Genomic DNA, 16,286 nt, shown 5'->3' with positions numbered 1-16,286 from the left:
CTCCCTGCTGCCCTCCGTCACCTCACCCTGCTGTCCTAGTCACCCGCTGTCACCTCACCCCGTGCTGAGACAGCTTCCCGGGAACACACACAGCCGCTGCACCCAAGTACTTCACAGGTCTTTTAAAGACCATTCACTCAGAGTGGAGATGCAGGGGCGCTAAGAAGAGGTGAAATACAACAAAGCCTCATTAACAAGTGAATGGTCTTTAGAAGAATCGCCCGGCCCCATAGCTCTGCTGCAACCAGCGATATAAAAAAACACAGGTATGATGTCTGCAAGGTCCGCAGGCCGCCAAGGAAGGCTTGCCGGGCCGCTGGCAGCCCGCGGGCCGTACTATGAGTACCCGTGGCTTAGAGGAACAGCTATGAGCACCTGCTTCCCCCCAGTTATGCCAATCTGCATATGGGTTGGTGTGAGGAGCCGGTCCTGGCACATGATTTTACCCAGTAAATGATGGTGAACGTAATCCTATGATCATGCTACATTGATGATCTGTTTATCATATGGTGTGGCACTATTGATTCAGCAGAAGGCTTTGTAGAGAGGTTAAATATAAATTAACTGAACCTACACTTCACATCCCACATTAGGGAAAATGACGTGCAATTTCTGGACTTAACGGTATATGTTGAGGATGGTGTTTTACATACAAAGACGCACTGAAAAAATATAGCCGAAAATACTGTATTGCATGCCCATAGCTTTCCCCCCAATAAGCCGAAAAACAGCATCCCGTATGCTCAGAAACTGTAGCAATGAAGATCAGCTCCAAATAGCACCAGAACAACTCGGGGCAGATTTGCTATATGTGGTTACAGCCAACAAGTTTTGGATGGTGCAAAGATAAAAGCGAATAATAAATCTAGAGAACAGTTGTTCTCAGATAGGAAAAAGAGCACCGGTAAACAGCAGGAACAGGAATTCCACTTCATCACAGGCTACAACACGCAACATCGAAAAACAAGAGAAATGTTCCAGAAACATTGGCTTCCACTTCGGAGTGATCCAGCGATTCGTTCAAAAATACATTGTAGACCACCCATTGCATACCGCAATGAAAGATCAATGAGAGAAGATCTTGTAATGAGCAATCCAGAAGTACAACAACAAGGGACATGGCTTACTGGGAGTGGAGGATTCAGAAAATGCCACATGTGCAAAGCTTATAATTATGGAGTGAATACTACAGAAGTACCTTTACCTTTTTTGGACTGGGTGTGTAAAATTGAGAGATCACTCATTTGTAGGAGTGATTTTGCCATTTATGTCTTGAGGTGCACTTGCCCGAAGCTCTACATGGGTAGTACCATTTTGGGAGCACATCAGGGTATCTTGCAACATGTTAAAGCTAATAAGAACAAAGACCAAACCTGTCCGGTGTCCAGGCACTTCAAGGCAATACATACAGGCAAGGTAGAAGATCTTTGATACTTTGTATTGATCAAGTGTTGAAGAGAATGAGTGCCGGCAATAGGGAGAAATGCTTGAGACAGCTCGAATCCAGACAAATCCTCAGGTTCAATTCTAAGATACCAAATGGTTGAAATATAGAAGAAGATCTTCTTGTCATCTATAAAATGTGATCATTAGTTTTCATTTAATAGAGTCAATTCAGTCAGCCATTAGACGTAATACAGATTTTTACATGTATTGGGTTTCAAGTAAGCACTTGTAGGCACTTTATGTTGGAGCGGTATCATCTGATTGATACATGCAGGTGTGTACCAAGAGGATTGTGCAATTTGATATATATGTATCAATGTTTACATTTCATTGCTTGATTTGCACAACTTAAGGAATAGCGAGGATAACAATCAATGTGTAAGAGGCACTTGCCCACAATTTTGAAATAGACACATGATGGGAGTAAAACATTCCCATTTCTACAGTTCCTGAATATAAGGAATATTTTTGAAAATCATTAAAGTATTATATAATTTTCCACAATAATCTTTTATATTTTTTTTATTGAGTTTGTTTTTAACCCTTACCTACTGAAAATTCTGTAAGGGTTGTTTGCCATAGCTTGCACATCCTATGTATCTTGGTCTATGAAAAAATAGCACTTTTTGGGATTATGCACTTTAACAGTGGTTATTGTTATTTATTTCTGGATTGCTAGTAGCGACATGCAAATTTGGATAATATTTAGGACTCAAAAAGTCTCCTCTTGTAGTCCAGTTTATATATATGAAATATTCAGCTGTATGTGAATGATTTGATATGGTTTGTTTGCATTGTAATAGTAACCATGCGGTACAACCAAGAAGTTTCAGACAAGTGGTTTTAATTGCACTGTTACATTTTAAAATAAGTCATGCCCTGTACCTTTAAATTAAAAAAATTTGAAACCCCTTTGCATTTATAAAAAAGTAAAAATGGCAACTTACAATGGTTTTGAGAAAGACCGCGGAGGTAGTAGAAACGTGTCACCTGTAGCCACAATAAAGTCCTTGTATTGAAGTGAGCCCGAGTGTGCCGGAGCCTGTTTTGATATACAAGCGGACAAGTTGAGACACATATCTCTATATCTATATATATATATATAGATATATATATACATAGATATATATCTATATCTATGTATATGTAGCTATATATACATAGAAATAGATATATAGTGGTGGTGAGAAGGTTGAGGATGATATATATATATATAGATATTGATATAGATATAGATATATAGTGGTGGTGAGAAGGTTGAGGATGGGAAAAAACCTTACCGCATTTGGTGTATGAAGTGATGGGCGCACTGGCAGAGTGGTGAAGCGATTTCCTGGTGTGAAATCCCCGATCACACTGCTTTGGTGTCAGAGGACTACTGCTGGGATTGGGTGTGCTGAGGAAATTCTGCCAGCCGCCCCACAGTGCCACCTATGGCCAAACGTGGACACCACGTCCCAACACACTCAAGCCTCCCGGCATACCGCGCCAATATAGGAAGTGGCGGAGTGCGTGTCCTTAAATATCAGTATAGTTATCAACAAAACACAATTGAAACAACTATGCACTATAAGGCAAGGAGAGGAGAAAGTATAGATTGTGCTATGAAGAAAGGGTGGCTATGGTGGTTACACTATGTCAGTACTGGAGAATAGTGGTTTGTTGGACAGTTAGTTACCTCTTTCACTGATGTTTCTGTGAAATGTCATTTTTAAAGTTTTATTCAAAGAATGGACTGTGGAAGACTGCTGGTATAATAAAAAGTGAAAAAGACATGCATAGTACTCGCCTCTAGCTGACATAGACTCTTGGTGACACAACGTAAGGCTTTGCTCACAGTAATTATGGTTCAAAACTGTTCATTATTAATATCATTATAAGTTTCACCCTAGTGCATGATTCAATAGCAATATTTTTTTTAAATAATACTCCTATTCTCAAAGCAGTAAAGTAAAGTGAAATAGAATATTATTTGCAACCCATAATATAAGTATCATTAATAATACCTGCAATTTATAAATAGCAGTGACAGCTTACAGTGTATGTAGTTCTGCTTGAAGGTGAGTCCTGCTTGACTTCTGTATGACAGGCTGCTGGAGACAGATTAAATGATAGCAGCTATTTGTAAATGGCCACTTTTAAGATGGCCGGCTAGCTTTAGGCTAGGTTCCCTCTATAAAAATACCACACACTTATATACCGCTAATAGTAGTAAGGCAGGGAGACAGCATCAGTGTGCATTAAAAAGTATCAATGTGCCATGTTTCCACCAGTAGAGAAAGTGTCATGATGCACAATTTAGGGACCTATTGTGAACCATCAAGTGCAAGCATTCCTCAGGTCTCACTTCCAAACACTAACTAGTAGCACTTTAGTGAAACTAGGGGCTTGGAGTGATAAAGCGCAACGGTGACAAAAAGAGCCATGTCTGTGCTGGGCTTTGTGATCCCTGATTCATTATTCTGTTCCTGCCAAGCTCACATTACCAAGAGCCTGGGCCATTGCAGAAGCTCCCCAGAAGGAAGAACGGGGACCACAGGCTCTTCTTACCCCAGGAGCCTCCTAAAATGATGTCAGGACCAGGGGGTATTGCTACTTACAGTTTTGCATAATATCTGACTCAGAATGTTAGCACCTTGTGTCATCATCTAAATATTCAGTCATGTACCCAACTCTGAGATCCTACCTCCAGGGTAGCTAGTATAACATGCCCTGTGTTTTCTTTTTCAGTTCACTCTCTCCAGTGCTACTCCTGCACAGCAGGCATGAATGATAGAAACTGCATGGCTGTGGAGACCTGCCCCGACACAAAGGCCTATTGCGAGACAATAGTTGGTAAGTTTCAGTGCTGCTCTCTAGACAGGTATGGTATCATTACCTTTATTAGTGGGAATGGTATATCCCCTTTGTCAGTTCCAGCATCTTCACAAAGCATACTCTGAGGCTGTCATTAAGAGTCCCCTAGAGCGGTGTACCTCAGGGTTACCACCGTGGCTGGTTCTGAGTGGCCGAGGTTACTAGGTGATGAAATATCCGGCCTGTTTTTATCTAGTGCAAAACCACTGGCGTTTTCCACCTGCTTGAGTAACTTATCTTGCACATTTAGGTGGTCAGGAGGGGCTAGGGAAAGACACAAGAGACAGGGGAGAGCTGAGAAAGCGGAGGGAAGACTCCAGCTTAAGAGGATGACCAACTCTTGTGCGCCTAAACTAGAGGTGCAACTCTTATGACATACCTTATGAGGTAGGTTACTTCCTTGCTTCTGGACATTGAAAGAACTCGTCCACCACCCACACACCCCTGGAGTACAGCTCTGCCACAGGTTGCTACCCTCTCTGTATCCTCCCTCATCTGCCAAGGCACCAAAGCTACAGTGAGCCTGCAGACTGGTCTTCTATCACCAGATGCTCTGGCGCTGTGGTGTGGTCATGCGGTACCATCTGGTGCTGGTGAGGTTTTTTGCAGGTCCATTCTTGCTCATAGGGTTGGTGTTAGTGCAAGGAATCTGCAGGAGCTTTCATGTCCATCGGAAACGTCACCAAAGGTAAGTTACATGCCCTTCAATGAAATGAATGAAATATTGAAGGACAATATTGCTTATCATGTTCAGATTATTCTTACAATATTGTAAACACCCTACATCTGTGAAATAAATGGATCCACTGTTCTTATAAAACTGCTCATATATGTAAAGTTCTCTTCCTCTAATTGGTCTTCTTCGGGCTGCGTGAAAACGGAGAATAAATACATGGTGGGCTACCTCTTACGGTGGTACATCTTTCAGTTTTCTGGAGCAGAATGACCAACCAGTTACTTCTCCAAAATACTGAGGTGCAGATTTACAAGCCCCTTGCGCCACTTTTGCGTCACTTTTAACATGGGAAAAGGGACACGAAAGGGGCGCATGGGGCTTGTAAATCTGCCCCTCAGTCTTTTTGGTTTCATGGAAGAAAGTGGATGGTGGAATTTGATGTACTTGTCAAAAGAAATTACTTATCAGGGGTTCTAGTTCAATGAAAAAATATGATTTTTTTCTTCTCCAGTCGCCATTTTTATTCACAAGTGAGGATTCTGATTGGTGAACACTTCTAGTATCCAAGATATCCTATTTTGGGACAAAATAATTCACTGAAGAGGCTTCTGACCCCCCTCCCGGAATAACCCTGATAACCTCCTGGCCCTGGACAGCCTTGGGCATGTCATTGCAGGGTACCCGGAGCACCGCAGTGCTTTACTGCACTGTTCACCCCACATGAAGACAAATTAACTCTCAAGTGAGATCATTGCTCCGTAAGAGACAATGGATTGTTGTTGACTACCGCTCGGTAAATAGGATTCATTTCCGAGAACCAACCCATTGTCTGTTACCATAACAAAAACTGTGCTGCAGAGAAACTCAAACAAAGTTGCCATTAGAGTTTTGCAACCCAGTCACATTTCAAGTTTCAGTCAGCGTGAAACTTGACAAAGGCAACTGTGCTGCCAAATTGCCTCTTTCATGAAAAGTGATTGTCAGACCTGGTTACTTGATGTACCTCCGGAAATAAATTGTTGGTCAGAGATTTTTATTAAAGGTTTGTGTTTTTGTATTTAGCTTGGGTAGACATTGCTAATCCGGGCTGGATCAACAATGTCTACCAAAGCAAAATGACTTCTCTAATGGTCCAAAAACAGATAAAAAATGAAAATGTCTGGACAAATTTCTTTTAGGGATTTTTATCAGTGGGGTGGGATTTTGTGGCACTGGCAAAGCAACTGAGCCTTTTATGTTGGGTCAGTATTGTCATCTGTGCTGACGGAGTACAGACCTCCACCATGGGTCAGTATTGTCATCCATGTTGGCCAAAAGGCAACCACATAGTTCTCTCAGAGGTCAGCTGGCAACAGACGAAGAGACTGGCGACAGGAGTTCCGCTGAGATCGGGAGGCGCACAGTTTGGAGAATGACCTCTGACACTCTGTTTTCACATTCATCTAGCAGGGAATCAGTGATACAAATACCCGACCTATTCTGGCAATATTTCTACTTTCCATGACATCTCTCAACACCTTACTGTCTTGCAAAAGCCCCAGACCTGCATGCTGCAGAGGGCAAAACACGTGTTGGCTCTACTTTCTAGCTGGCATTGAACCCTGACCAGACATTTAAAGAAAATCATGGTTACAGTTTACTGTTTAATTATCTCTTTCTCACAATCATTATACAGTGGATCCCCATGTTTTATTACATTTTTTTAAAGATGTCGGAATTGAATGTACAGTGCTTCAGATTACTTAATTTTCACAAAAACTGTCCCAGTCAGTCAAAATGGGGCTTTTTTTGCAGCCAAATCACCCCTGTCTGCATGGGAGTGCCGCATATCTAATGGGGTTGTGTGACGTTTTAGAGCTTCCATGTGCGGATGACTCACATGAGGCTTGCTTTGGCTAACTGTGGGCCCCAATCAAGCTTTTCAGATAGTGTGGCACCAAGGTAGTCAAAAACAGTCACCCTTTCTAGCAGAGTACCACTTAGAGAGGGGTTGGGGCAAGTGGATTTTGATGGATTGAAAACCATAAATTTGTTTTTGAGAGTGTTGATCTCCAGCACCGATTGCACAGAATGTTACAAAGCTATCGAGAACCCTCTGAATGCCCATTGTTGACTTGGAGAGGAGCAAGGTGTCGTCCGCAAACATCATGGCAGGCACTTTGCTGTGCGCCAACTTGGGGACGTCGTTGTCCACAACCTCTTTTAGATGGGCAACCAGAGCGTTGATGAAAAGGCAAAAGAGGGTTGGGGCAAGCACACACCCCTGTCTTACTCCTCTATTGACTTCAAAGCGGGGGGTTAACTCCCCAAATTTCCAGTACCTTACTTGGGCATAATTGTCCACATGCAATCTCATATCAATGTCAAGAGATAAGGTGGAATTCCCAATTGTTTCAGTACCTCCCACAAATTACCTCTGGGTACCAGATCAAAGGCAGTTTTCAGGTCGACAAATATCAAATAGAGGCTGCCACCCTCTATTGATACCGTCTTCCAATATAATAGGTATAGCCTTAGAGTTTGGTCGATAGTGGAGATGTTTTTCCTAAACCCTGCCTGGTAGGGGCTCAAGATTTTACACTCCTCCATCTACACTTGAAGGTGATCGAGGAGGACCCTAGCAAACAGTTTCTGTGAGACATCGATCAGACTGATTGGCCTGTAGTTCGTCGGTAAAATATGTGAGCCCTTTTTGAAAACAGGATACATTTCTGACACCAGCCAGTTACCCGCGATCGCCATACCTTGCACGATAGCACTGAAAACTACCCAAAGGTAGGGACCCCATATTGTTGGTTCTTCCTTATATAAGTCTCCTGGTCTCCTGGGATCTTACTAGACCCGGTGCTTTACCAGAAGGTAACCTCCTGATTGCAATTAGGACTTCAGATAGGGTGATCCCTTGCTCCTCGCCAGCTGCCGTCACGGGGGTTGATAGGGGGCTGTCAAGGTCTGAGTCAATATCTGTTTCCAAAGTATATAAGGATTGGAAGTGGGACTTCCATGCCGCTGTTGCGATGTTGGGCTCTAAAGCTGTTTGGCCTTCTTCACAATCTGAGCACACTAGTGACCAGAACAACTTCATGTCTCTATTTGAGAGAGCTAGTCTAATGGCGTCCCATCTATCTGTCTCCCAGGCCTTCTTGTCTTGTTTAATGCAGTCTCTATAGCAGCACCCCATTTGTTTGATCACAGATCTGTCACTACTTTTGATGGCATCAAGGAGAGCTCTCTTTGCCTTGCGGCAGGTATAATTGTACCAAGTGGATTTAAAACTCTGTTTAGTTTTGGTGTGTACAAGGGGGTTGAATGTATTCGCCAGACTAGTTGTTAGTTCTATGTGCAGCACCTCTATTCTATCGTTATGTTGGGGAGAGTTGATTTCCCCAGCAATTGCCCCCATTTCCTGGATGGGCTTTATAGTTAGAGCGTATAATGCAGTTATCTTAGCCGGAGACTGCTTTAATGTCCCCCATCTAATTCTCCTCCTATTATTAGCGAGAATTAGATGCAATAGTACATTCATGCCAGTCATTCATTTGGTGTAAGAAGGCACCAAAGCCCAACATACTACCATCAACACTAACCATGCACTTTTCACCTGATACAAAAGCACTCAATGCTGAAGCATCAACAATCAACTGCTTGGTCTTATCAAGTGCATCCTGTTCTTCTTTAGATCAGAGACATTTATTCCCTTTGTTCAATACATTTTTTTAAGGTTGTACAATGTAAGCATAACCATGTGCAAAATCTACTGAGTACTTATTTAAACCAAGAAATCTCCCTAATACGTCTTTATCTGGAGGGATTTGCACATCAATGAAATCTTTAATAAAACAGAATTTCAGCTTTGTCCTTGCTTGAAACATTGCGCCCCAGATAATCCACTTCCTGTAAAACACACATATGTTTCTTTTTTCTTATGGTCATGCCTCTTTCCTTAAAATGCACAAAACTCTTTCCAAAATGACATTGTGCTCCTGTAGCGGTTTAGCACAACTTAGAATATTATCCTGAAAGGCCTGGACTCTAGGCATATTTAACAGTCCATGGGCTTCTGGAAATCACTTGCGGTGGAAGCCACACTGAATGGGAACTGCAGATACTTGAGAGCACCGAACCATGTAACACATGTTATTTTTTGGGAATTTCCTGCTAATGGAATTAGATGAAATGCTTATCTCAGGTCTGTTATGGAGAAAAAGTTTGCACTCCCAATATTTGCTAGAAGAGCCCGGATTTTCAGCAAAGGATGACAATCCACTAAGATAGTGCTGTCTGGAGTGCATACGCCAGCACAAAGCAGAATCTCATCCGATTTCTTAGTGCATGTGAGATCCTTTTAGCGAAATCTACTGGATCAATACTTTTTTCCGTGCATAATCTGTCCAAAATCATCCTGAACACTCAAAGGTATAGGTCTGACTTTATGTACTACGGGTGCCTCTTATTTCTTAAATTAATTTGATGTTCAAACCCCACTTGTTTACTGAATACCTCAGGAAAATTGTCCAGTACGTACTTTATGTTAGGTAATTCATTCAAATTTTCAATTTCACTCTCACATAGGAAGCTAGGAAGATAACCCAAAACAATTGGATCCTCAGGACCTGGCTACGCCATATCCCCATTTTGGCCAAATCCTGCCAGCTAACAATATCTCTGACTTTAAAAGCTACATAAATATTGGTTTTAATGAACCTGTATAAACATCCTAATGACTCAGTAAAAAATCCTAACAAATCAATATTGAATCATCCAAAGGCTTTTTGAACGAACTCAGGGCACCAGATATCAGTTTAACACCAGAGAAACGATAACGCATTTTGTCTGAGATATCAGTGATTGGAGACCCAGAGGTTGCCATGGCCTCCAATGTACCACCAATACTCATTTAACACAAAGGTCTTTTTACCGTGTGTTCAATTGTGCAAACCTCTGCATTCAAAAGCAAAAGAACATTCTTTAATTTATCACAACATTCACTTGCCTCAATTTTCATTTTCACCGCTCCTCTACCACTTTCACATAGCGAGTGAAAAAGTCCTATTTTTAAAAAAACAAATACTGCACCCTTTCCTTGTGCTTGATATCTTAGGTTACTGTCTAAGTGTGCCTTAGAACCCCTGCCCCTTTAATAGTTTTATCAGACTACTAACTGATTCATCTTTGAAATTGCTGACACATACAGTGGTTATGTCAGTAATTGCTCCAATAGCAGCAGTGCTACTACACCCTGCTTTATCTTGTCCAGTTGACACAGCCTTTGTGGGAACAGGTGAACGTTCAATATGATGAGCTGCATTAAAAACTGATGTAGCATTAGGTAATGCAACACTTTTTAGAAAAGGAATTAAAAACAAATTGATCACAAATGTATTCATCCCCATTCTTCATAAAACTCCATGTGGATACTAATACTCTCAGTGATTATATGTAATCTTCAACAGATTCATCACTTGACTGTTGGCGTCTGAAGAAGCTGCAACTTGGCTCTTCTGAGTATTTTGTTGGCAAGCCTGCGGGAGTTTCCTGGTGGACATTCGAAGCTCGAAATACACCTTGTGGTGCATTCTCTCCTTATAAATGATCAAAGACTTGTTGCCCGGCATGACCGAGAATGTTGAATCAAACTTCCTGCATCTATTACCACCAAATAATTCTCAAAAATTCTTATCCAATGTTTCTATTTAATTGGAAGTCTGCCAGGAGTGCTTAAAAATGGCAGTGGTAATATTGTTTTGTATACTGGCCATATTGATGATAACTGATTGTTGAGCAACAAAGTGATGAAAATCAGAAAGTTATGTTCACAAGTTCTGGTAGCAGTAATGCGTACATTTTCCAGTATTCAGAAATTTTTTTACTGTTGTGTAGGGGAGCTCAAAAAGTGCACTCTTGTTTAAAAAGCAACAAAAATATATTCACAGCATGTCAGAGACTCAGCGCTCTTAGGGCCTGATCACGATGTTGGTTGGGAAGGCTCCGAACGGCATTCAGATTTTCCTAAACCGTGTCGGAACCCATCGTAATTGGCTGGTCGGAAACATTTCCTACTGACCATTTTTGATGGAAAGGTAACCGTTCAGTCATTCCGAATCGGTTCCAACAGGCATTCAGAAACTCCGAGCTGGTTGAAGCCGAAATGTACAGCTCTACAGACTGCGTTTCCGACTGACGTATTACGATGTCAGATTTGTACAGCCTTTCCAAATCGGTCAGTCTGACACGGAACGGCTGTCGGAAACTGACTTTGGGGGTCCGTAGCAGGCCCCCCTTCACCCAGAGGTCTCTGGTTGGTGCCGTGGGGCTACCCAAGGGACCCCCCTGTAGAACCATGCACAGTGTGACAGGCACCATGCGGTGCCCGCCACACGGTGCAAGGTTATCCGAAACCACCCCTTTTTTCAATCGGAGCCTGTGTTGTCAGTCGGAACACAGGCCCCATTGAAGCCAATGGGATGCTTTCTGAACAGTGTTCGGAAGCATCATAATCGGTCGGTCGAAACCTCCGACTGCGAGTCTGTCGGACCAGATTTCGACAAGGAGTCGGGAGGTTTAGTTTCCGCCCGACATCGTAATCAGGCCCTTAGTCGCTTTTAAGGCTTGGGTGTGACAGTGCATGAGATGTCTTAAAGAGGCTGTTGTATTTAATATGTCGGCTATACCCCACGCATAGGCTTCCAATTGCTGACTCCATTATTGCTCTCATATCTTTCTCTCCATTTTCCCATGGCATGCATGCGTCATGCTTCTACTTGTATTTAGCCCTTCCTTAGAGCATGGACAAAGTGCTAGCATCCATCCACTGCTCCCATTTTATGACCATTTTAGGACCTAATTTTTTCACTTGCTCCGTTCTCCATTAGCTTTTGACCCCTTTCAGTATTCTTCCTGAGAGCTTACTTTTTGTAAACAGGCCTGCAAATCTTGTTTATAAATGTGTGCAGTGGAAAGGTTTGCCTCCTAGTTTGTTAAAAGCTTTCCTCTTTACAGTTCCCCTATGGTTCCTTTTATAAGCACTGGAGGAGAATGTTGCGTAACTGCTTGATCAGACAACTTTGAAGCTGGGGAACCACGTTTGACTCTCAGTGGCAAAACCAACATCCTTTGATTCTGAGCAAATCCTGGCTCGTTGTATACTTCCAATGTTTGCTGCTTGGCACTGCTCATATTTATTTTCACCCAACATGTGCAGTGGAAAAGCTTGCCTCCTACTTTGCTAATAATGTTCCTCTTTACTGTTCCTCTGTGCTTCCTTTTATAAACACTGGGGAGGATGTGGCGTAACTACTTGAGATTCTGGGCTACTCACTTTCTCCAATCTTAAAAAGGAATGAATGCACCTGGTGCTCAGGTACCATGTTCCGATACCTTCAGGTCGAGTTTGCATTATATATAACTGCAAAAAACAAAAAAGGTGTTTTTTTGCTGAATACTCCGGAATGTTTCTAAAAATAGAGATGATCTTTTTATTTATTTTAACAACTTTGCAATTAAAAGATTATTACACACCCTGTTAATTCACACGCTCATAGCTATAGCCATTCTACACATCTACACATCTACAGGCTCAGGCTTCATGCTTTTTTACTTCACTTTCAGCCACGCTGAACAGCAGACGCGCTGCTATTCAACATGGCTAAAAGATATTAACATTGACCATGCAAAAACTCTTGGGGCCCAATTCATAGAACTAACTTCAGACAAAATCCTAAACTTACTACCATTTTGGTATTCACAGAAGGCACTTACTCATTTCGGTATTCACAGAAGGCACTTACTCATTTCGGTAACTTTAGGACTCCTAAATGCCTTCTGTGAATACCGAAAGTCTTAAAGTTAGGATTTTTCTCAGTTTAGGAGTAGTAAAGTTAGGACTTTTAACTTTAGGACTCCTAAATGCCTTCTGTGAATACCGAAAGTCTTAAAGTTAGGATTTTTCTCCGTTTAAGAGTAGTAAAGTCAGGACTCCTAACTTTACTACTCCTAAACTGAGAAAAATCCTAGCTTTAAGACTTTTGGTATTACAGAAGGCATTTAGGAGTCCTAAAGTTAGGACTCCTAACTTCTGTGAATACCGAAATGAGTAAGTGCCTTCTGTGAATACCAAAATGGTAGTAAGTTTAGGATTTTGTCTTAAGTTAGTTCTGTGAATCGGGCCCTCGGATTGCCAAAACTTTGCCAATGCTTGTTCTCCTATGCGCCCTGTTGCTAGGTTGGGCTAATGAAAACTGCAGTCCTCCGGCACTGACGTCATTTGCATTGCACTCGCAATTCCTTTTGGGACACGTGAATGCAAGATAGCAAAGCAGCACTAAAAAGGGCTCGCGCAGCCACAGGGGTCCAAGCCGTTGAATGTGCTGCACTCCCACAGTGCACCAACTGTTTAGAATTTGAAGTTCCCTCAATAATAATTTATCTAATGTAAGTCCTTACCGCCTTCACAAATAAATTTGTGGAAGCGGACCTCCAGGGATGCCATAAAAAACGGTCTCAGACAGCCTCAACACCACTCCATCAGTGGGTGGGTACCTTCTGCTCTCCAAGTCATCTCCCACAAGGTTGATTGGTCTTCCAGGTAAGAACACAGAATGCGGCAAATATTTTCCAGAAGCATGACGTTTATTAATGCAAAAAGACCCCAGATGGTAAACTGCACAAACATTGTTCAACAGGATCCCCTACTGTCCTTAACTTCCGCAGGCAGAATGCCATGATCAGAACCATCCCACGAGACAAACACATTCTGCAATCTCAATTGAAATGACAATCCTATAGAATTAAGAACTTACCACAGGGGCCTCATGTTTGGCTCAGCCCCACAATTGCCAGGCAAGCAATTCACTGCAGTTGGAATCCCCGTAGGTGGAATTCACCTGTTAATGCTCTGATCAGTTGAAAGTAAGGCTTCAATAATATACACCTAGCAGCAAAATAATAGTGTCAACAATCAAACACTACTTGAACTGTTGAGCATGGTAAGGAACAACTGCATGAACTGGTATATCATTTACCTATTCCTTTTCTTACAGAGGTTTTTGTACCAAAAGCCCCCTCTTATCTCTGACTTGGTGCTTTTCTTAAATCAGTTTTATTGACATTTTGTGTAAACCGGTACATATTAGAATGATAAACAGGAATTACATTGACCACAAAAGGAAGACTCATTGACATGTTTCAAAGGAATCAGGAGAAGCATCCCTTGTAAACCAGTTACAAGCAAACACAGCACATTTGAGCAGTAAAGGAGGCACTCTGAAAATGGAGAGGAGTGTGATAAGATGATACTTTGGAAGGAGATTGAGGGTGTGGTTCCTCAAGTTTTGGTGGTACAATGTACTTATACTTAACAACCAAAGTTTAGGAAACGAAACATTAGAAAAACCAAAAAAGGAGCTGGTGAGTGGAGTCAAGGGAAGGGAGCTCCAGACGTATTGCATGTAAGGGCGGACAATCATAAACCATGTGGGATTGAAGGGAAGCTGAAGGAAAAACCAATGAGACCATGGGGAAAGGTGGTTAGCCCCTCTCGAGTAGTGCGGGCGGTGTGGTCACAGGGAAGGGGGAGAAGTGTTCAGGATGAAGTATGACCGTGTTGAAGGGAAATAGTAATAATTGTAAGTCATTTTATTTGAGGGAACCAAGAACAGGGTCAAGTCCAATAACACAATCATTTTTTAAACATTCTCTAATTAGATTGGATGTTTCCACAAGAATGGGTTAAAAAATTGGATTATTTTGTCACGTGCAACACCCATCACCAGGGGCTCCTACTTAGTGCCACTGGGGCACGCGATTTGGGTAGTTAGTTACACTGGATTAGCTCCTTGTTTTGTCTTGAAGATTTGGGGGTTCTTTATCAAGCATCTAGAAATGCAGACGGCATTCAGCAATCATATGAGCCAGTGGGTTCATATATATGTTGAAATGCAGGGTCTGTTGGACTGATCCCTGATAGTCAGGGTAGGAGACGCTGAGCACGATGAATTCTATTTGACCCAATTATGATTTCTTGACTACACTTTAAATGGTACGATTGACTCCTTCCCAGGCAGTACCAATATTCCAGCCTCTCTAACAACCTTGTCAACAGAATGCCCTGGCCCACAGTGTCAAACAGTGCAGAGAAGTCAATGAAAAAAAATATTATCTGATCCTCCTTATCCATAGTAATAAGGAGGTCCTCACTGATATCATGTTTGCAGTTACCAGTTCTGCTAATGTTCCTGATGCCCAATTGGCGGCCATGTAATAAACGTGATTATTCCAAATTCTTCTGGAATCAGTTTGTGGGATAGCACTTGATGATTAAAGTAGTGTAAGAGGTAATAGAACCAAACCATAGTGTTGGCTTCGAGTCTCTTCACAAGCATAGTGGCAATTTCCTCCTTTAGTCAATTAAGAAATCTCTCTGTCATAAAAGATAAGTAAAAACAAATATAATGTCTGTGGTTAGTGGATGCTAAATTTTTTAATTTCTTTATTTCTATGAATACACACATAAAGAAGATATAATGCAGGCCACATAGCTCATAATAAACTGTATACATGGTTTAATGTTTTTAAAAATAGATAACAATAAGATACCTTATGCGGATTCATAATGTAATCAACAGCAAAATATGCTAATCTTACACCTTTTTTCCCAAACCCCTATCTAAAAGAACAGATGGTTCTCTAGCAAACATTTTAAATCTTGTACAGCCCCTTCCAAAATAAATAGCAAACACAGCATTGTCCTTTCCCTTCCTTTTCCATGTATTCTTAACTTTCTTTTAAATGCAAATATTGAATGCCACTCTTATCTTTCTTACTACCACTTACTTCCCTCTTCTCTTTCTTATCTCTACAAAAGGAAGATTTTTACTAAAGTCGCCATCCGTGTGCATCCAAATTCATAAATTTCAAAAACATTATAACCTGTTGCCAGTATTTAGAAGAGACCATGGAATGTATAAGCTTCTGGATAATATTTTTGAAATGGCGTCCAGAGACACAGATTAGACACTGGTACTAATGTGTCGCCCTCCAATTTGTTCCAGTTTTAACTCAGAATATTCTCCACGACTAGATAAGAAATGATTAACTTATGGCCTCTAAACTGATTTATTAGGATTATCATTTTAGTAATTAGGGAAAATAATGATGAAGATTAATAGAATTGATTAAAGACTGCCTGTGACTTCCCGGCGTTGTTGAATGTCACCTTCTACTCTACTGTTAACGTAACACATGTATTTGTAAGGCACATTCACCCAGAAGGGTATCTTTGGGTTGTATAACAGATGGATATTGTTACCCA

General features: G+C 41.5%; 1 protein-coding gene across 1 annotated transcript in view; it reads left to right on the top strand.

The window, feature by feature from the left end:
• The window catches only part of LOC146830616 (prostate stem cell antigen-like), a 46,435-nt gene that overhangs the window by 15,474 nt on the left and 14,675 nt on the right, over positions 1–16,286 (top strand). The window contains exon 2 of the mRNA XM_085604805.1: positions 4,177–4,281. Coding sequence (XP_085460931.1) covers positions 4,177–4,281 — 105 coding nt within the window. The remainder of the gene's footprint in view (positions 1–4,176; positions 4,282–16,286) is intronic.

Source organism: Triturus cristatus, chromosome 5_1 (assembly GCF_964204655.1).
Source record: "Triturus cristatus chromosome 5_1, aTriCri1.1, whole genome shotgun sequence".
Taxonomy (NCBI): Eukaryota; Metazoa; Chordata; class Amphibia; order Caudata; family Salamandridae; genus Triturus; species Triturus cristatus.
The sequence above is the reverse complement of the archived record's forward strand: the minus strand, read 5'-3'. Positions and strand labels throughout refer to the sequence as shown.